The sequence below is a fragment of the Oncorhynchus kisutch genome, linkage group LG17, assembly GCF_002021735.2.
Source record: "Oncorhynchus kisutch isolate 150728-3 linkage group LG17, Okis_V2, whole genome shotgun sequence".
In the NCBI taxonomy this organism is placed as follows: Eukaryota; Metazoa; Chordata; class Actinopteri; order Salmoniformes; family Salmonidae; genus Oncorhynchus; species Oncorhynchus kisutch.
This window is the reverse complement of record NC_034190.2, coordinates 51,902,830-51,923,790: the sequence shown is the minus strand read 5'-3', so window position 1 is coordinate 51,923,790 and position 20,961 is coordinate 51,902,830. Positions and strand designations below refer to the sequence as shown.

The 20,961-nt window shown below is 42.6% G+C and overlaps 1 protein-coding gene across 7 annotated transcripts in view; it reads left to right on the top strand.

Moving 5' to 3' along the window:
• The window catches only part of LOC109907868 (polyhomeotic-like protein 2), a 54,795-nt gene extending 36,550 nt beyond the window's left edge, over positions 1–18,245 (top strand). The window contains exons 6-14 of one of the 7 annotated variants that reach the window (XM_020506122.2): positions 1,872–1,961; positions 4,247–4,532; positions 8,082–8,660; positions 11,477–11,688; positions 12,137–12,269; positions 13,127–13,238; positions 13,647–13,773; positions 13,917–14,208; positions 14,598–18,245. In XM_020506122.2, coding sequence (XP_020361711.1) covers positions 1,872–1,961; positions 4,247–4,532; positions 8,082–8,660; positions 11,477–11,688; positions 12,137–12,269; positions 13,127–13,238; positions 13,647–13,773; positions 13,917–14,208; positions 14,598–14,752 — 1,986 coding nt within the window. In that variant the 3' untranslated portion in view covers positions 14,753–18,245. Of the gene's footprint in view, positions 1–1,871; positions 1,962–4,246; positions 4,533–8,081; positions 8,661–10,503; positions 10,794–10,825; positions 11,007–11,476; positions 11,689–12,136; positions 12,270–13,126; positions 13,239–13,646; positions 13,774–13,916; positions 14,209–14,597 lie in introns of those variants that run through there. The other 6 variants (XM_020506125.2, XM_020506124.2, XM_020506123.2 and 3 more) reach the window with 6 other exon arrangements.
• The last annotated feature ends 2,716 nt before the right edge of the window (positions 18,246–20,961 follow it).

Genomic DNA, 20,961 nt, shown 5'->3' with positions numbered 1-20,961 from the left:
CACAACCTTCCCACAATAAGTTGGGTGAATTTTGGCCCATTCCTCCTGACAGAGCTGGAGTAACTCAGTTAGGTTTGTAAGCCTCCTTGCTCACACAAGCTTTTTCAGTTCTGCCCACAAATTTTCTAAGGGATTGAGGTCACGGCTTTGTGCTGGCAACTCCAATACCTTGACTTTGTTGTCTTAAAGCCATTTTGCCACAACTTTGGAAGTATGCTTGGGGTCATTAACCATTTGGAAGACCCATTCGCGACCAAGCTTTAACTGATGTCTTGAGATGTTGCTTCAATATATCCAAATCATTTGCCTTCCTCAAGATGCCATCTATTTTGTGAAGTCCCCCAGTCTCTCCTGCAGCAAAGCACCCTCACAACATGACGCTCCAACCCCTGTGCTTCACTGTTGGGATGGTGTTAATCGGCTTGCAAGCCTCCCACCTTTTCCTCCAAACATAACGATGGTCATTATGGCCAAACAGTTCTATTTTTGTTTCATCAGACCAGAGGACATTTCTCCAAAAACTATATTTGTCCCCATGTGCAGTTGCAAACCGTAGTCTGGCTTTTTTTATGGCGGTTTTGGAGTAGTGGCTTCTTCCTGTTGTCCTGCCTTTCAGGTTATGTCAATATAGGACTCTTTTTACTGTGGATATAGATCTTTTTGTACCTGTTTCCTCCAGCATCTTCACAAGGTCCTTTGCTGTTGTTCTGTGATTGATTTGCACTTTTCGGACCAAAGTGCATTCATCTCTAGGAGACAGTCTCCTTCCTAAGTGGTATGACGGCTGCGTGGTCCCATGGTGTTTATACTTGCGGATGAACCAGACTTGTGGAGGTCTACAAAAAAAAAATCTGAGGTCTTGGCTGATTTCTTTTGATTTTTCCATGATGTCAAGCAAAGATGCTCTGAGTTTGAAGGTAGGCCTTGAAATACATCCACAGGTACACCTCCAATTGACTCAAATGACGTCAATTAGCCTATCGGAAGCTTCTAAAGTCATTGCATAATTTTCTGGAAATGTTCACGCTGTTTAAAGGCACAGTCAACTTAGTGCATGTAAACATCTGACCCACTGGAGTTGTGATACAGTGAGTTATAAGTGAAAAAATCTGTCTGTAAACCATTTTTTGAAAAATTACTGGTGTCATGCGCAAAGTAGATGTCCTAACTCACTTGCCAAAACTATAGTTTGTTAACAAGAAATGTGTGGAGTGGTTGAAAAACTAGTTTTAATGACTCCAAACTAAGTGTGTGGTCATCTGGCTGTATGTAAACTTCCGACTTCAACTGTATAGTTGATCTGAAGAATACGTAGGAAAGAATAGAATATGTACAGCAATAGTTGAATAGGATGGACTTGACTAGAATAGAGTACTCTGTTTTTCATATGATTTAATATTATGATTTCCTTCATGTGGCCAGGGTATAGATATGTGGCATCAGCAGAGGGTAATTTAGAAGGAAAACAAGACTCAAAACTTGTGTGTCAGTTATGTTTTTACTGGCAGATATACTGAGGTTCCTCGTATGATTTTTTTGGGACAGGAGCCATAGTGGAGAGTCATGTTTTTTGTTGTTGACAACTCTTTCCTCTCTGAAACCATCAAGCATCCTTGAGTTGCTATCCATCTTAGATCAGAATAACACAGTGCAAGGCTGCACATGGCTGGCCTTGTTCAAAATCAAATTGCTGCCAGGGAAGAAAATGCCTTAGCCATGTAATTCATGGATGGTGAGATTCAGTTGAAAGAGCTTTGTTACTGTTGTTTTTTGGCCTCAATAGCTCAGTGGGATAACACCAACTTTAGCTGAGGGCTTAGCTGGTCCTGATTTGGAGCTGTCTTAGTGCCAATATTGTTTTGTTCTCCCAGCTCATCTTCACCCCAACTGCAGCTGTTGCCACTGTCCAATCAGCAGCCTCATCACAGTCTGCCACCAACCAACAATCTGCTAGTGCACAGGTAATATTCACCACACACAACATCCATTCACAACCCCAATGAGCACACAATTGGATTCAATTGTTTGGTTTTGTACCTTTATTTAACTAGGTAAGTCAATTAAGAACAAATTCTTATTTACAATGACGGCCTACACCGGCCAAACCCGGTAATGCTGGGCCAATTATGCACAGCCCAATGGGACTCTCAATCACATCCGGTTGTGATACAGCCTGGAATTGAACCAGGGTGTCTAGTGACACCTCTAACACTGAGATGCAGTGTCTTGCGGCACTCATGAGTCCTACTATGGGAGAATCCCAATTGTTTTTTCTCGCCTCCTCTCCTCCTTCTGCAAGGAGAGGAAACGTGGAAACAAATGAGCTTGTATGAATTGAGACTGTCGTTCTCCAATCACTGGTCATCAGACAAATTATGTTTACAGGGGCAGAATCCCCAAATAAATATGTAAGGTGATAATAACAGATGTAGCTAGTTGTGCAAGACATTTTATAGATAAAAGGATGAGTAAAATATTGTTTTTAAATGTGTGCATGTGTTTCTCCTTCTCCTTTTAATTTTTTTACCTTTATTTAACTAGGCAAGTCAGTTAAGAACACATTTTTATTTGCAGTGGTGTAGTTCTATCTTTGAATTTGTCAATCAAAATCAAAATGTGTTGCCTACTGACAGATGTAGCCTATTGAATATCATTGTAGAATAGACCTATGCATAAAATGCTTCATCCATTTGCAACGTCTGCCTATGCCCACACATTGTTTCAAGAATAGTTGCTATTTTTAATACGCCAAACACTGTTAGGTATACCTAATATCCAAATAGACCATCATCTCTGTAAATCTTGAATGATAATTCTATACGTTTTACTGGTGAAATGTCCAAACTGCATGCCAATAATTTGATCTCAATCAGTTTCATGGGAATATGCCTTTAGATCTTCTGTTTCGTGAGCGAAGAAGCCCTTTCCTGCAGTCAAATGACCAAATCGCCCTCTAGTGGCCTCATGGGTAGAATGTTATTAATATTTTTCATAAATGTATAATTAATGAACAAACAAAAACATTTACCACCGAAAATACAGTATTTCTATGTCAAGCGATTTGGTTATATTTCAGTCTTCTGTGATATACAGTACCAGTCAAGTTTGGACACACCTACTCATTCAAGGGTTTTTCTTTATTTTTTTAAACAATTTTCGACATTGTAGAATAATAATGAAGACATCAAAATTATGAAAAAACACACATGGAATCATGTAGTACCCAAAAAAGTGTTATATTTGAGATTTTTTAAGTATCCACTATTTTCCTTTTTGACAGCTTTGCACACTCTTGGCATTCTCTCAACCAGCTTCATGGGGTAGTCACCTGGAATGCATTTCAATTAACAGGTGTGCCTTGTTAAAAGATCATTTGTGGAATTTATTTCCGTCTTATTGTGTTTGAGCCAATCAGTTGTGTTGTGTCAAGGTAGGGTTGGTATACAGAAGATAGCCCTATTTGGTAAAAGACAAGTCCATATTATGGCAAGAACAGCTCAAATAATCAAAGAGAAACGACAGTCCATCATTACTTTAAGACATGAAGGTCAGTCAATGCGGAACATTTCAAGAACTTTGAAAGTTTCTTCAACCACAGTTGCAAAAACCATCAAGCGATATGATATCAAGCAATCGAGCACTGGCTTTATATCAAGGATAAGTTCATTAGAGTTACCAGCCTCAGAAATGCAAACTTGTAGTGTATTTGAGTTTTAAAAAAGCATCTAAAGTTTGTCATTTCCACTTAGAAATTTCAGACTTGATTGCCCTAACGAAAAATGTATCAACCCCTACAAAAATGTAATTAATTATAATACATATAGTAATTCACAATTCCTGTTGCTGCAGGTTTATTTTCTTGCTGTAGCAAACTGGCTGAAATTAAGATCCTGCATCTGTATCTATAGGCTGCTACAGCCTACAGATTTATTTTGTTTGTCATTCTATCGTTTTCATGGCATTTTAGTGGTGATTAAATATAATTTATTTAGAATTTATCAGAATTAATTTTCCGTAAGTATTTTTGACCAGCTCTGACTATTCGCAAATTGAAAAAAGTGAGGGAGTGCCGCTCCCCCACGCTACGGCAGCACTACTCCCTGCTCCTTTGTTTGCCTGCTAACGAATTGGCACTCTCCTCGATCACCCATTGGTTTCCGGGTCACGGAGGAGTCGAGGAGAGAACATACTTTTGTCCAATTGGAATTTTTCCCATGATGATGTTTTAAATCTCCTTTTCCCATAGGTGCAGAACCTTGCCATCTGTAGTCAGCAGGGGGCCCACTCCTCCTCTCAGCTCCAGGGCCTTCATCTCAAACAGATGTCTGGAGGGGCCCAAGTCTCCCTGGCTGGTCAGCTCAGGGGTCCAACCCAGGGGCCGCAGGGAGCACAACTGGGGTCCCTGGCGGCCCCATCAGAGGGGGGGCAGAAAGGTGAGGGCCACTTGGTGACCATGAGCCACAGTGTGATGGCCGTCAGCAGTCACCCCCTCATCAGCCCAGGTAGACCACACTCAAAGCGCCCTGTTCAAGGTTAGCATAACAAAGAAGCATAGGTTTAATAGTAATTGTTATATTAGCCTGAATGTAGGTGGTGTATGATGATACCAACACTGTTTCATAAACATGATAACAGTAGGGCATGTAGCCGCAGCCAGGGCAGGGCGCTGTTGATTTTCTACTTTTGCTATAGATAAATCAAATTTCACACACAGTTAGAGCAAGTCTAAAGATGTGTTTTTACCACACAATTTTGTCAAAAGACACTTCCATAACCTTGTCTCTGCTATAGGTCCTTTTGAGTTCTACTTCCATACCACATCACCAGGCCGGCACAGGGCTATCTGTCAGACCTATCCAAGAGAAGGCTTTACTGTAAATGCAGGCCAATCCTTCATTAGACTGCCAGCCCTATTCACGTGGACCCACTTACAGAGGAAATGTATTATTATTACAGGACGTAAAGGGGAAATGGCCTAGGATCAGACGGCAAGCCTCAGCCAGACCCCAGTTACAGCTCCAAAACGGAGCAAATATGGCAGAGAAGGGTTCTAAAAGTAGTCTTAATGGCAAGACGACTGACAGCTTCAAAACACCGCAGCAGTACACTCAGCTTAGTTCTAATATGCAGAGTTCCTTGACCAGTGGTGGATAAAAGTACCAAATTGTCATACTTGAGTAAAAGTAAAGATACCTTAATAGAAAATCACTCAAGTGAAAGTGAAAGTCACCCAGTAAAATACTACTTGAGTAAAAGTCTAAAAGTATTTTGTTTTAAATATATTTAACTATCAAAAGTAAATGTATTCGCTAAAATATACTTAAGTATCAAAAGTAAAAGTACTAACAATAAAAAATTCCTTACATTAAGCCAAGTAGACGGCACAATTAAATGTTTTATTTATGGATAGCCAGGGGCACACTCAAACACTCAGAAATCCTTTACAAACAAAGCATTTGTGTTTTGTGAGTCCACCAGATCAGAGGCATTAGGGATGACCAGGGATGTTCTCTTGATAAGTGTGTGAATTGGACCATTTTATGTCCTGCTAAGCATTTAAAATGCAAAGAGTACTTTTGGCTGTCAGGGAAAATGTATGGAGTAAAAAGTACATTATTTTATTTAGGAATGTAGTAAAGTAAAAGTTGAAGTTCGAACACTATAAGCTGAACTGTTGCACGAGGAGGAGAGACCTTTTTTCCCCATGAGGATCTCATTAGTAGTTGGGATAAAAGGGATATCCCAAACACCATCTTATACAGTCACCTCCTTCCTGCAGCACTAGAGCTTTAAGCAGCCCTAAGCCAAACCAGACGGTTTCCCTAGTGTTGCTAAAGGTGAGGAGGGCAAGGCTGCAGTGGAGGATACTGCTGAAAGCTTGACCCATGGGTCTGAGCTACTCCTAATGAGCTACTTCCAGATGGGGGCTGGCTGGGGGGACGCCCCTCAGCGCTGCACATCTTCCCCTCTGTCACCATGTGCGCACAGGAAACCCCCCCCCCCCCCCCCATCTCAGCGTCCAAAATCAATAGATCAGAGGCAGAAACTTCTGTGTCCGATTAAAATGCATGCCACAAGGGGTTGCGCTACTGTTTTATAAAAATATTGTTGGTGGTATTTATTTCCTTATGGAAAAACCAAATGAATTTCACATGTGAACGCATGTGAAGTGTCCCAAAAACACATGATTTCACATTTTCCACATGTGAAATCATGTGATTTTCCTGTAAGGGTTGCGTCTGTTGGGTTATTTTGACCGGCTCAATTGGTTCATGTATGGAACATTGTGTGCTAGATTCAATTATTTATTGACATGTGTAAAACCAAAAGTAGACTGCGGTCTGGACCCAAAGTCGCAATATTGAATTGGACACAAAGCAGTCTCCCCGCAGCTAGCCAGTTTGAAGCTTTTCGACTTGGCAGTGTAACACATGTAAGTGGTGTGTGAATATTGGAGGGAAGGCTGGCACACCGCTTTAAAGGAGTTGTCACATAACTAGTGGCTGTAGAAGAGTTTCCACAGAATAATCCCCAAACCACAGCAGAGTGAGTTGTCAAAAAGGCCTTTGTTTCCACCAGTTTGGGGCCTGACTGAGGTACTTATAAATGGTGAGGCAGGCATTCTATGAGTGGACCACAGCAGAGGAAACCAAGAAGGCTAATGATCATGAGACGTGCTGCCCCTCCAGAAATTGCTGCTCTTCACATGCAGTAGAGGCATCTACTGCACACATTCAATCAAAAGTGATTGGGCTTCATGCATGAAGGACAACAGCTGTTTCACCGATAGGTCCCATTGAGTTGAGCGTGTCATGTGTGTAGAATGAGACACAGTTGACTGGATACATTCACCTGAAGACAGACTCTGTGGTGGCGCGATACAAACGGACTGAAGGGGATGTCAAAGGTATTAGCTTTACAGTGATGGTTGGCATACAGTACATGATTTAGGGGACAAATCCATTAAAGAAACTCAGGACTATTTATTTACAGGTTCGTTTTAGTTTACCATGGTTTTCTGTTAAAGGCCCAGTGCAGTCAAAACGTGATTGCCAGTGTTTTCTATTTCCACGCTATGATGTTGCAATAATACTGTGAAATTGTGAAAATGACTAATGCCCTTTTAGTGTAAGAGCTGTTTTGGTGGGAGTTCTGGCCTTCCGTGGTGGCATCACCATGTGGTAAATTAGTTAGTAGACCACTAAGAAACAGAGTTCCAAACCTCTCTGCCAATAACAGCACATTTTCAGTTTTTCCCTCCCCATTCAGACCACTCTGACAGTCCTAGCTAAATTCTTGCTTGAGAAATTGTTGTTTGATAAGAAGCTATTTTTGTTTATTTCTGACAATTTGTATTGAAAACTATCACAGTTAGGTACTTAAATGTTACCCAGAAATGATTTGATATTGAGATAAAAACGCCTGCATTGGACCTTTAAGAGACTACACATGAAATCCTAATTTCACTAATACAATATTTATTTGTATAGCACTTTTCATGATACTCAAAGACATTCAAAGTCACTAGCCATAACATGGCTTCGATGGTGTTTTGATTTGGGTTTCGCTCTCCTATAAGTGAACGTCCGTAGTAACCACAGACCTTTACAAACTGCAGCGCTTGCAAGACTCTGATGTGGAAGGCGGCAATGTTTTTGAAAACGGGAACCTGTCTTTAAGTGTCCTGTTACTCGTACGCCTACGACTACATCAATGGCTATTTTCCCCAGATGTTTATCTTCTCTAGTTCCACAGACCATGGTCATGTGTTTGGCCTCAGGGAACCTATTGTTCTGCGTATAAACACGTTTTATGAGAGTGAGGATTAATCCAGGCTTGACTGACTGAAGCCAAAGATGAACATGCCCTGGGGTGTTTGTTTGTTTGGGAAGTTATTGCTGTGGTAACCAATGTAAGATATGTCTGAGGCTTACTCATTTAGGGCCAAATCCTAACTTGAAATGGACACAACTAAGAATTACGTACGAGGGTAGCTACATTTTATTGTTTGTTTTGTGAAAGAAACCTGATATTTCTTAGTTTAAAGACTAATGTTGATTTATGTGTTTGTTTTTTTACAGCGTACGCACAAATCCAGACGCACCAGTTTCTGCAGCAGCAAAAACAGCAGCAGTTTGTGTTCCAGCAGCAGCGACACCAGACCCAGCAGCTTTCTCTGAGGGGCCAGGCCCCAGTGCTACACACAGCCTCCATCCACAGTCACTCTCAGGCCCAGATGCTACAGTCCCTGGCTATCCAGCCCCCGCCCAAGGAGGGCCCTGTCCCTGTACTGCCCAAACCATTTGTCTCTGCGAATGTTCCTAGCCAGCAGGCCACCATCTTTCACTCCACCGTCAGTCCCCAGATTCTTACCCACAACAGGCCATCCCCTGTGGTCACCCAGACCCAGACTGCTCCGCTGCCCAACACCAAGTTAGTGCAGATGGCTGCAGTCGACCTCCAGATCCAGCCAACTGCTCTTACACCAGCCTCTCAGCTGGTTCAGGATAGTGCTGGCAAGGAGCTGCCCACGTCTGAGGTAGTCACGGAGAACAGCTCCACTCCCCTCATACAGCAGCCAACAGCCCCTCCTATTCTTGAGGTCATCACTATTGAGCAATGCCCATCGGATCCCAGCAACCCCACCACACCCACTGGAGGTAGATATTATATTTTATATGTCACAGGTTGCATCTCCTAAGTCATTGGACTTATGGATAACCAGAAGCCCTGACTGGCTGTTCAATTTGTTACAGTAATGTGACATCCCACCCATCCATTCACTCACTCACTCACTGACTCACTCACTCTCTTATTCAATGACTCACTCACTCACTCACCAACCCATGACCCACCAACAACCCACTCACTCACTCACTCACTCACTCACTCACTCACTCACTCACTCACTCACTCACTCACTCACTCACATCCATCTGTATGCTTGGGCAGCTCAGGCACAATGGCCATCCCCACTCTAGCGCTCCCCTTAAGCAGAATACTAAATCTGTCATGGCCCAGAGTCCATTGTCCTACCTTGCCACTTGGGGGAACGTGACAGCTTTAGCCATAATTACGGGAAAGGGCCAGGCTTTGTCACTCCCACCATGGGAAAGTTTTCAGGCTTCCGCTTCCGTCTTACCAATATATTTCTCAAATATTGAGGGAATTCGATTATCGGGACCAAGTTATCCCGGTGGGAAGAGTTTGCAGCAGGTGAAAGGAATTTGTATACAAGTCGGCTCGAAACAAAAGTGACATTTGTGTTTTCAAATGCAAAAGTGATATTTAGATTTTTTTTTAAATCTTCCATCCCAATGAAACATTGTTTGAAAATTCGAACATATATTACATGGACAATTACTCTAATTGTTCGATTTGAGAAGGGCGCTCCTTCCACTTTTGCCTGTTCACGTCACGGGCCATATACGGGTGCACCGGAAAGCAGTGAGGGGAAAATAAAGTCCAACCAATCAGAGAGGGACTTCTTTTGAGCTACTCGTCGCCATTGAATCACATTCCAAGTTGCGCTGGCCAATTGTGGGAGTGCTTAATTTCCTAAAGGCTCGTCATGTCTGACAGGTGTATCTGAGTGAGACACATCCACTCAGACATTCAAACATGAATAATATACTTTCAAGAGGCCAGGATGCTATTACTCTGCAGATACTGAAGTGGCCACCACTGCTACTTGGCTACTCTGAATCACAGCAGTACACCATGTGATCATGGCACAATCCTACTCTAAGTGTAACTGTTAGGTGGTCATAATTACAACCTTGATCTAGCATGTCCAGTGATGCCTAAAACCTTGGTCCACCCTCAAGCCTAAGGCCAGCATGTCTGCTTGTGGACATCTTGTGACAGACAGCTGAATTAAATAGCACGTTTTTCTGACACACGTATTATGTATATGTCATGACATGTAATTTAACACAGTCTTTACTATTCGTGGTATATTTCGACATAATGACAAGTCATGGAAGAGTTGGAGGTCCTATACCTTTAGGCCCATAGCTCAAAAGTTGAGAAAATCCATCTCTCAATTTTCCCCATTCCAAACATTTGTCACTAAATCTATGAAAATATGCTATTGTTACATACAGGCTTTCAATTCTGTTTTGCCAATATAGTTCTCAAATATTGAGGGGATTCGATTATCTGGACCGGGTTTCCCAGGTGGGAAGAGTTTGCAATGGGTGAAAGTTTATTGCATTCTCTTTGGAACAGAGCTGCCTCCCGGCAGTGAGCCAGGGTCCCTCATCTGGCCAGCGGCCAAGTCGGCTCAAAACAAAAGTGACATTTGTGTTTTCAAATTTCAAATTCATATTTTGATAACAACTATCTGCCATCCCAATGAAAGGTTGTTAAATAAGTTAAACAAATTAAAACTTTTATTATATGGACAACTACTGTTACTGTTCGAATAGATAAGGGCGCTCCTCCCACTTTTGCTTGTTCATGTCACGGGCCATATACCAGTGATCCGCGGTTCATTTTAATCAAACCACCAATGTGGTAGATTGTACTGGAAAGCAGTGGGAGTAGAAAATAGTCAGCCAGTCCAACCAATCAGAGAGGGAGTGATTTTGAGCTACTCGTCACCATTGGATCACATTCCAAGTTGCGTGGTCCAATGGTGGGGGCGCTTTATTTTCTGTTCAGTTCAGGCATACAAAGGCTACTTGCTTGTGTACTTTTGCAGGGAAAATAGTGCCGAACAAACTGAAGAAAGCATACGAAAAAGTGTCGATGTGATTGCATTGCTTGTGTAGTTTCTACTAATGTAACGGGTGCGTATTTCCACGTATATTTGTGAATTGTTTGAGAACATGATTTGTTTGCTCCATGTTGCCTTGGCGGACGGGATATGAAAGGAAGGGTTGCTCGGAGCAGTGGAACAAAGGGGTGTGCCACGGAGTACTGTCTTTGGGTGTGCTTTCGCTCCCGTGTTGACCGTTGTCGGGGCGTTAGAATCAGAGCGTCTATATTTGTCATTTATTGTGGTGCGTTTCTCAATTTAAGCTAATTTTCAAAAGAGGGCAAATGTAGTTTTAATGATGTCGACGAAACCTTTGCACTTTTATACCGTAATTTATTAGGAACAATACGCATGTGGGACAATAAGCACCTTGCGCAATGATCATTAATGATTAGTTGATACAGTACATATTCTTTGTATTAAATACACTTACTATTCTTAATTGTTTTGTTGACGAAAGTAGTTTTTTTGTAGATGTAGAATGATGCGGGGAGGAAAAGAAACAAAACAATTTCGAAAGTGTTCCAGATTTTCTTCTAGAATCATTAATTCTTCACTGCGTAAAACATGTCCATATTCATCATTGTTACATGATTGGTCATTCTCTCATTATTATTATTATTATTATTACCTCAGCACTGACTCCTGCACGCCAGTTAACATTTTACACAAATATTTCCTTTTTATTTACTCACAAATATGCCATTATGCCAGCAGGTAAGGGAGACGCTGAGTGGCTGAATGCGCAACCAGGTGCAGGCTCACTTCCAGTCATGACCTCAGGGAATGGGAACAATGCGCCCATGGTGACAGGCAGTACCCCACAGAATGGCGAGAGCAAACTGCCTCAAGCCATAGTGAAACCCCAGATCCTCACTCACTTTATTGAGGGATTTGTGATCCAGGAGGGAGCAGAGCCTTTCCCTGTGAGTAGGATTCTGAAGAAGCTTTCCACCCACTGGGCACATGGCTCTTCAGAAGCAGAGAGACACACACACACACACAGGCGGACTGGGAACAGAAATCGGCCATGGCATTTCTAACACACTCTTCCTCTTAGTCCCCACACTGGCCCATTTCTTCTTTTTTTTTAGGCCCCCATTATTAGCCGAATAAGGATAATTTTGCGCAAAAGAAAACAGAAGTTAGACAGGCCCACTGGGCAAATAACTGACCAGCGTTATCTGCCCCTGCACGCCTGTTTTGGAGTCAACTGAACCATGAGGACACATAGTTATCCATGTACATGACCAGTAGTGCACTTCCCTCTAGTGGACTAAATGAGACTAAACCATTCATATCATTGTGTAGTGTACAGCATTTTACCACCGGTGTAAGCAGCATGTGTGACGTGAATTGTCTCTGTCCTTTCAGGTGGAACGCCCGTTGTCGCTGCTGATCGAGAACCTGAAGAAACACAAACAGCAGACGCACTCTGACTCCGAGAAGACGACGACCTCCTCCAACAGCACCACTGACTCTGAGATGGAGGACCTATCACAGCAAGGTAAAGGACCAGCCAGAAGACATCTTGCTTGGCCCACTCCTATGGCCTTTTCTCAATTAGATTTGCTCAACTCCTGCGTCCTCTCTCCTCCGTCTTCTCTTGCCCCCTTTACAAAAAGGTCAAAGGTAACCGAGGAGAGTGAACGTGGATGAAGATGCGCTTATACGAAATGAGAAGCTCCTCCACTTGCAAATTACGTTTACAGGGGGGGAAATCCCTAAATAAATGTGTAAAGGGATAAAAACAAATTTAGGTTAGTTATGCAAGACATTTTATAGGTAAAAGGACAAGTAACATTGTTTTTAAATGTGTATTGTTGGAGGAGAAAAGCATGCACAACAGCTGATTCAAAGGGGGTGTGGTAGATATCAAAACTATTCTGCTGTAGGATACACGTGCTCCCTCGCCAAAAGGAGGCTATCGAGGAGTGGAGGACCGTCTTTCATTTGCCTACTAACGAATTGACACACTCCCTGACCACTTATCAGTATCCAGGTCGCAGAGGAGAGAGGCTGTAGGATGGACTTTTGCCCAAATGAGAAAAGGCCTATTAACCCAGAACAATAAGCTTCTCATTGTGGCATTGGCTACCTGGCTTCACGTCCCACTTCTGCTTGAATCTCAGCACAAATGTTTGTACATTATTGGCACTTGGATTTGCTCTTCTTGATCCGTACTGTAGGACTGTCTTTAGGGTTTTATCAGTCTCATGTCAACTCTCTGAACATCGGAAAGTCAGCCAACCACTTGCCTCCGTAGACATGAAGCCATGCCACACTCAGTGTCTGTCATGCCAACCGGCATTCAGTGTTCATACCCACTGTTTTTTTACCCCTGGTTCCCATGTTGCTGTGCAGAGCTGAAGCAGCAAGAGGAGCCCACCCTGACGTGTGAGCTGTGTGGCAGAGTGGACTTTGCCTACAACTTCAAGAGATCCAAGAGGTTCTGCTCCACAGTGTGTGCCAAACGGTAAGGCTTGGGTAGACAAGATGCTGGGACTGAGATCTGGGTTGTACTCATTAGGCACCAAACGGAAGGAAACGAACTGCAACAGGGAGAGACTATCTGAACTTCTATTTGCCATTGGAAAAACATTTAGCAAAGGTGTGGTCTAATGAATATACCACAGGCATCCTGAATGACATTTTCGCCAGCAGTTGTTGCTGCAGTAATTACAGCAGTAGTACACCACTGCAGGAATAACAAATACATTAATTGGCTTATTTGTTACTTGAGCTTTTAATTTGTTAGTCAGATTTTTTTTTAAATTAATTGACAATTAAAAAAAAAAGCCTTGTTCAGCCTTTGAAACACTTAGTTACCCAAGCTACTTGTTGATACATTGCCCCCCCCCCCCCCCATAAAATGTTTGTGCAGGTACAATGTGGGTTGTACAAAGCGAATGGGCCTCTTTCCAAATCGACAAACCACGATGGAGAAACTGAAGAAGCAGAGAACATCCAATGGGAACCACCAGACCTCCGGCTCCGAGACCAAAAAACAGGTGAAATGGCACTGTTCACAAAATATCACGAATAAAAGCACTATATGACATTATAAACATATTTCCATTGAGACCCTCTTTCTGGCTAGAATGGCAATAATCCCATATCACTTCAAAGCTAAATCTTTCCTTTGTGTTTCCAGACTCCCATTACTGGGCAACAACCTGGGGGTGGATCGGTGACGTCCAGCCACCCCTCTCACCCTGGTCACAGGGAGTTCAGCCAGTGTTTAGACATGTCCAGCTACGAGGGTCCCCCTTCACCCCCACTGTCTGCTGCCAGCTCTAGTGCTCCCAGGTCCCAGGCGGGCAGAGGGGCAGAGCACATGGAGGGCTGTGGACAAGAGCTGCCCCTCCTCTCCCAGCACTTCCAGCCCAGAGACCCGGCCAAGTGGAACGTGGAGGAGGTCTACGAGTTCATCTGCTCCCTGCCAGGTGGGCACTGCGACATTTTCCATTTACTCCAACAGTTTCTAAATGGCAGAGTAGCAGCCCAATACAACAGTGGTCACCAACCTTGCTTTTGGAGAAATGCAGGGTGTGCCTGCTTTTGTTTTAGCCCAGTAGTAACACACCTACTTCAGTCAACAAACGTAGTCTTTTGATTAGTTGAAATACAAATTAAATCAAAGTTTGTTTCAACACTAAAACATAAATATCGGTTCCATGAACAAAATTGCTGACCTGACCCCTGTCATAAATCAAGCAGGAGTGATTTTTAGAAAAGACTTGCCTGGAACCTGGTGGTTATGTGTAATGTTATTCTTTTAATATATATATTTCTTATAAAGCTAACTCATCAGGCTGTTTGTTTATGTTCCCAGGTTGCCTGGCGATAGCCGAGGAGTTCCGCTCGCAGGAGATCGACGGCCAGTCCTTGCTGCTGCTGAAAGAGGACCACCTCATGGGCACCATGAACATCAAACTGGGGCCTGCGCTCAAGCTCTTTGCCGAGATCAGTATGCTGAGAGACTCGTAACCCCTCCTCTCTGGAGCCACTCCACACTGCCGGAAAGTGTCCAGAACACCGTATTTATATGGCACTCTGACCATGCTCAGGCCTACCGCTGTGGCAGGTTGGTCCCACGGGGGTGGAGGATGGACGAAGGGTGTCTCTGTTTCATAGAAGCTGATGGTCCATAGCATATTGACAACGCTATCTGAGTTTAGAGCTTTGCCTCTTTGGACTCTCCTATGCAATGCAGGAACCGTTAGCTACTGAATGAGTTGTACTGTGGATGTTGTACTGTGCACAAGGAACTTATCCAGCTAGACTCAAATGGACAAGGTGGTACTTAAGTTCATAAATGCCGTTACTAGTAGTTAGAGATTCTCTGGTACATCTGTATACTTTTAGCCAGTAATTCTGAAAGTAGCGCTCACGAGCCAAAAGTGGTCACTGAAAATTGCGTACTACGTAACATATGTGCCGATATGTGCATTGCTCTCTCGCTCTGCTGTGTGTGTCTTGCTAGCTGTCACTCAAATAGTGAGGGGCTGAAGCACATTGGTTGGAACTCGAATTGTTAGGGCGCTGGCCCACATGGGGAAAAATGTAGGGAAAATGGCACCGCACAGCTTCCAGTTAACAGCCTCTTTCAAACTAGGATTTTGTGGCTAATTGAGGTAAAGTAATTCTGCTCATAGATTATGCATGTATGAACTACACATGTCACATGCACCAAATACAACAGGTGTAGACTTTACAGTGAAATGCTTACTTACGAGCCCATTCCCTACAATGCAGAGTTAAAATATGAGGCATATATTTGCTAAATTAAAAGGAAATGCACATCCAACCTGAAGTGGGAGGTTTAAAAATATATGAACTCAGCATAAAAAAAACGTATTCTCACTGTCAACTGCTTTTATTTTCAACAAACTTAACATGTTGAATCTTATGTTCATACAAATATGTACAACTGATACAAACTGAACAAGTTCCACAGACATGTGACTAACAAAAATGTAATAACGTGTCCCTGAACAAAGGGGGGGGGGGGTCAAACGTAACAGTCAGTATCTGGTGTGGCCACCAGCTGCATTAAGTATTGCAGTGCATCTCCTCCTCATGGACTGTACCAGATTTGCAAGTTCTTGCTGTGAGATGTTACCCCACTCTTCCACCAAGGCACCTGCAAGTTCCTGGACATTTCTGGGGGGAATGGCCCTCACCCTCCAATCCAACAGGTCCCAGACGTACTCAATGGGATTGAGATCCGGGCTCTTCGCTGGCCATGGCAGAACACTGACATTCCTGTCTTGCAGGAAATCACGCACAGAATGAGCAGTATGGCTGGTGGCATTGTCATGCTGGAGGGTCATGTCAGGATGAGCCTGCAGGAAGGGTACCACATGAGGGAGGAGGATGTCTTCCCTTTAACGCACAGCATTGAGATTGCCTGCAATGACAACAAGCTCAGTCCGATGATGCTGTGACCGTCCACCTCCAAATAGATCCCACTCCAGAGTACAGGCCTCGGTGTAACGCTCATTCCTTTGACAATAAATGCGAATCCGACCATCACCCCTGGTGAGACAAAACCGCGACTCATTAGTGAAGAGCACTTTTTGCCAGTCCTGTCTGGTCCAGCGACATGGGTTTGTGCCCATAGGCGACGTTGTTGCCGGTGATGTCTGGTGGGACCTGCCTTACAACAGTCCTACAAGCCCTCAGTCCAACCTCTCTCAGCCTATTGTGGACAGTCTGAGCATTGATGGAGGGATTGTGCGTTCCTGGTGTAACTCGGGCAGTTGTTGCCATCCTGTACCTGTCCCGCAGGTGTGATGTTTGGATGTACCGATCCTATGCAGGTGTTGTTACACGTGGTCTGCCACTGCAAAGACGATCAGCTGTCCGTTCTGTCTCCCTGTAGTGCTGTCTTAGGCATCTCACAGTACGGACATTGCAATTCATTGCCCTGGCCACATCTGCAGTCCTCATCCCTCCTTGCAGCATGCCTATGGCACTTTTACGCAGATGATCAGGGACCCTGGGCATCTTTCTTTTGGTGTTTTTGAGACCGTAGAAAGGCCTCGTGTCCTAAGTTTTCATAACTGTGACCTTAATTGCCTACCGTCTGTAAGCTGTTAGTGTCTTAACGACCGTTCTACAGGTGCTTGTTCATTAATTGTTTGGGTCATTGAACATGCATGGGAAACAGTGTTTAAACCCTTTACAATGAAGATCTGTGAAGTAATTCGTAAAAATCCAAATAATCTTTGAAAAACAGAGTCTTGAAATGGGCCGTTTGTTTTTTTTGCTGAGTTTATATACTTAACAGTCACAAGTTGCGGAGCTTTCTGTAAGTCTTTTTACATTTTTTATTGTGAGGTAGTTGCGTCTGGATTACTTTTGATAGTATACACTGAGTTTACAAAACACAACACCTGCTCTTTCCATGACATAGACTGGTGAATCCAGGTGAAAGCTATGCCCCGACAAATTGAGGCTGTTCTGAGGGCAAAAGGAGTGGGGTGCAACTCGATATTAGGAAAGTGTTCTTAATGTTTTGTACACTCGGTGTATATTTGATTCTTGACTGGAAGTTGGCGTTTTGGGTATTTTGGTCTTGGCGGGAAAGTGGTTAACCTGCCTAGGACTGTATTTTGAGTTTAGGTTATAAACATTATCCACTGCACAGGACAGTACACAATGTTACAGTTCACGCCTTGAATAGGTGGGTTGTGATACTTTCTGAAGTATAAATTCAACAAAATAGCCTAAAATCATTGCATCCTTTTTATTTCTTGCTTCTTGTGTTTTTAGAAAACGGGTGTTTTTAAGGATTCTAAATTTGAATAATTTAGTTTGCTTTCTTAATTTATTGTCCTGTGTCAATGACATTTTCAAAGGGACAAGCCTTAACCATATGTAGTTGTCTGTCAAACTAGCCACCAGGTAGGGTCCCTGGCCTCCAGAAGTCTGGGGAAATGGCAAACGATTACTCTTACAAACTCTAGTGCGAAACTAAGAAAAATCAACTGTCATTCCAAGTTTGTATTATTTTGTGTGATGTACTACTAGGGTTTTAATTGGACAGGAACACGGAGGGACGTTCAGGTTCCCCCACCTATTTTGGTTGAAAAACCTGTGACATTTGAATAGATTTTAGTGATGATCTAAATTAATACATTTTTGGGAAAAGCAGCATTCCCAATTCCATTTTGTGCTCGGTATCATATTGAAGGGATCGTTTACACAATGAAATGCAGATTTTAATAGATAATCACTCAATGTTTTTTTTGGTCATCACTGCATCATGTCCTGCAGGCCTTTTTTTTATATAGACTTTGAAACCTGCTGTAACCCTCAAACCAAAGTGTCATCGGCATCATGTTTGTATCTGATGTTTAGGATTAGAAACTCACTTTTCATTCTTCAAGTTCTAAACTTGAAGAGTATTTGTATTTATGGAACTAGTTCTTGTATACCACATTTTGTACTCCAAAAATAAAACCTTTAAATGGTATCTGTGTACACTTTTCTGCAGTGATAAGACCGTACCATCATTTATTATGAATATTTTACTTAGTGAATTCATTTAATTGAAATACATTTTGAGTGGAGTCTCCTATACACATAATCAGTCAATAACAGGGGAAATGAAAGAATAATTAAGTAGAACTATTCAACTGGCTGATACAAAAATGTCTTTCATATCTGCTTCTCTAGTGCATAGACTGAGATGCCATGACCACTAACAGTATGAGTATAAAGCTGATTAGAATCTGACATGGTGAGAAACCAGCAACTACAGCAATTGACAAATGTTAATCTTACTCCAAACATATTTTGCTTGAAACTGACCAAAAAAAATGAAATGGGATGTCGTCTTTTAGAAAGGTTGGCAGGTGTCCCTTTTAACAGCCAGTACATGTAGTAAATGTGCAGATCTCACAGGCATGAGGATGGTCAGCCACACCTGCTGTTCACAACCACTGTAATTACCACAGATAATCTTCCCTTAAGTATTTATACAAACCCATACCGACACATCCAAATACTGTACATTTAGAAGTGTGTGCATGCATACACACGGTATTTATAGTTTTTCAAAATATTACAGAAAGAATTCACTAATTAGCCAATGGACTTTCAACACTTTATTATCCATATTTGAAAATAAATGGTAAAATGCCAATGTTTTTCACCCAACCAATCATCGGGTTACTCCTTCCTTTTCAAAATTACAGTTTGGAAGCTCAGTTGCTAATTAGATGTTTTCCCAACCCGGTCCTCACCTAGGCTCTGAATGCAGTTTTACTCACGAGTGCCCCCTACTGGAAAATGTTATGGAGTGCAGCTTTAACTCACCTAACCTTGCGAAGGATACCCCGGCGTCCTTGCTTTGGCACAAAGGCATGAATTCTTCAGGGAGAGAAAGGTATGCACACACAGCCACTGTGCTGGTCTTGCTTAAACGTCCCTTCACTGTCCAGCAACGTTTCCTCACTGATTCCAGAGAGAATAGGACATTTCCTTCCTCGCGAGAGAATAGAACACAAAAATGGATCATTGCAGCAGCTAGGCACAATGGGTATAATAGTGTCCAGTTCACTCTCTAAGAGTGATGTTAGAAAGAAAAACAAACAAAAAATAAACGTACTGATTTACAAAGTTAGATAAACATATCGGGGTGGATGCATCAAATCTCATTCAAGTACATATTCATAAAAGCTCAGTTTTTCCCAAAGTGCTGATTGAGACTTACCTTGACAAGAACAGCATTAGACATCTGGCAAAAAGCCACGAGGAGCAGGACAATAGAGAGCAGTCTTCCTCTTTTCTGTTTCTCTGTGATACAGTATGTTCCATTTCTGGGTTTCTATCTTGATATAAACATTTTAAAAAGCCATTTTTTTGACTGCACTCCATCCGGGCTCAAAAGGGATATGATTGGTAAGAATTACAGCATGTTATCTCTAGTTAATAAATAGCTGGTTATTAGGTCTATATGGTGGCATAAATAACCTGACACTGTTCAAATGGTCAGAAAACAGTAAGAGAAGCCAAGAGAGGTATCAGATATGTTTTATTGGGTTAATGAACCCTCTGATATTTTTCTTGTCTCTATGATACATCCTTTACTGTACGCTGTGTTGATAAATAATGTCCATTTCAGAAAGATGGGGGGGGGGGGGCTCTGTTAAATCTGTATCGCTCAAGCATTACATATTGCGTGATAGACATTGAAAGGTCATTTTCCATTGAGCTGACATATGCAGTGTTTACCGTGAATGCAGTTTTCACTAACGTGGGAACATTGCCTTTAAATTTCAATCACGCTGTAATGCTGAAATTACGCAATACGAATTGAATAGAGCCTTAACTTTCTGTTCCTGTTTAGAGTCACTATCAAAAATTGAGACTTAGGTGGACACTATTCCACAATTTCTTACAAACAATAAATTGTGTTTTAAACTTTGACTTTATTATGACATTTTTAATCGGTTCAATTAGTAAACCACAAACTCAATAGGGTTTTGTTATTTTTACAGTGATTCAGTCATAAACTCAGCAAAAAAAGAAACGTCCCTTTTTCAGGACCCTGTCTTTCAAAAATAATTTGTAAAAATCCAAATACCTTCACAGATCTTCATTGTAAAGGGTTTAAACACTGTTTCCCATGCTTGTTCAATGACCCATAAACAATGAATGAACATGCACTTGTGGAACGGTCGTTAAGACACTAACAGCTTACAGACAGTAGGCAATTAAGGTCACGGTTATGAAAACTTAGGACACTAAAGAGGCCTTTCTACAGACTCAAAAAGAAAGATGCCCAGGGTCCCTGCACATCTGCGTGAATGTGCCTTAGGCATGCTGCAAGGAGGCATGAGGACTACAGATGTGGCCAGGGCAATAAATTGCAATGCCCGCACTGTGAGACGCCTAAGACAGCACAACAGGGAGACAGGACGGACAGCTGATCGTCTTCGCAGTGGCAGACCACGTGTAACAACACCTGCACAGGATCGGTACATCCGAACATCACACCTGCGGGACAGGTACAGGATGGCAACAATAACTGCCCGAGTTACACCAGGAACGCACAATCCCCCCATCAATGCTCAGACTGTCCACAATAGGCTGAGAGAGGTTGGACTGAGGGCTTGTAGGCCGGTTGTAAGGCAGGTCGCACCAGACATCCCCGGCAACAACGTCGCCTATGGGCACAAATCCGC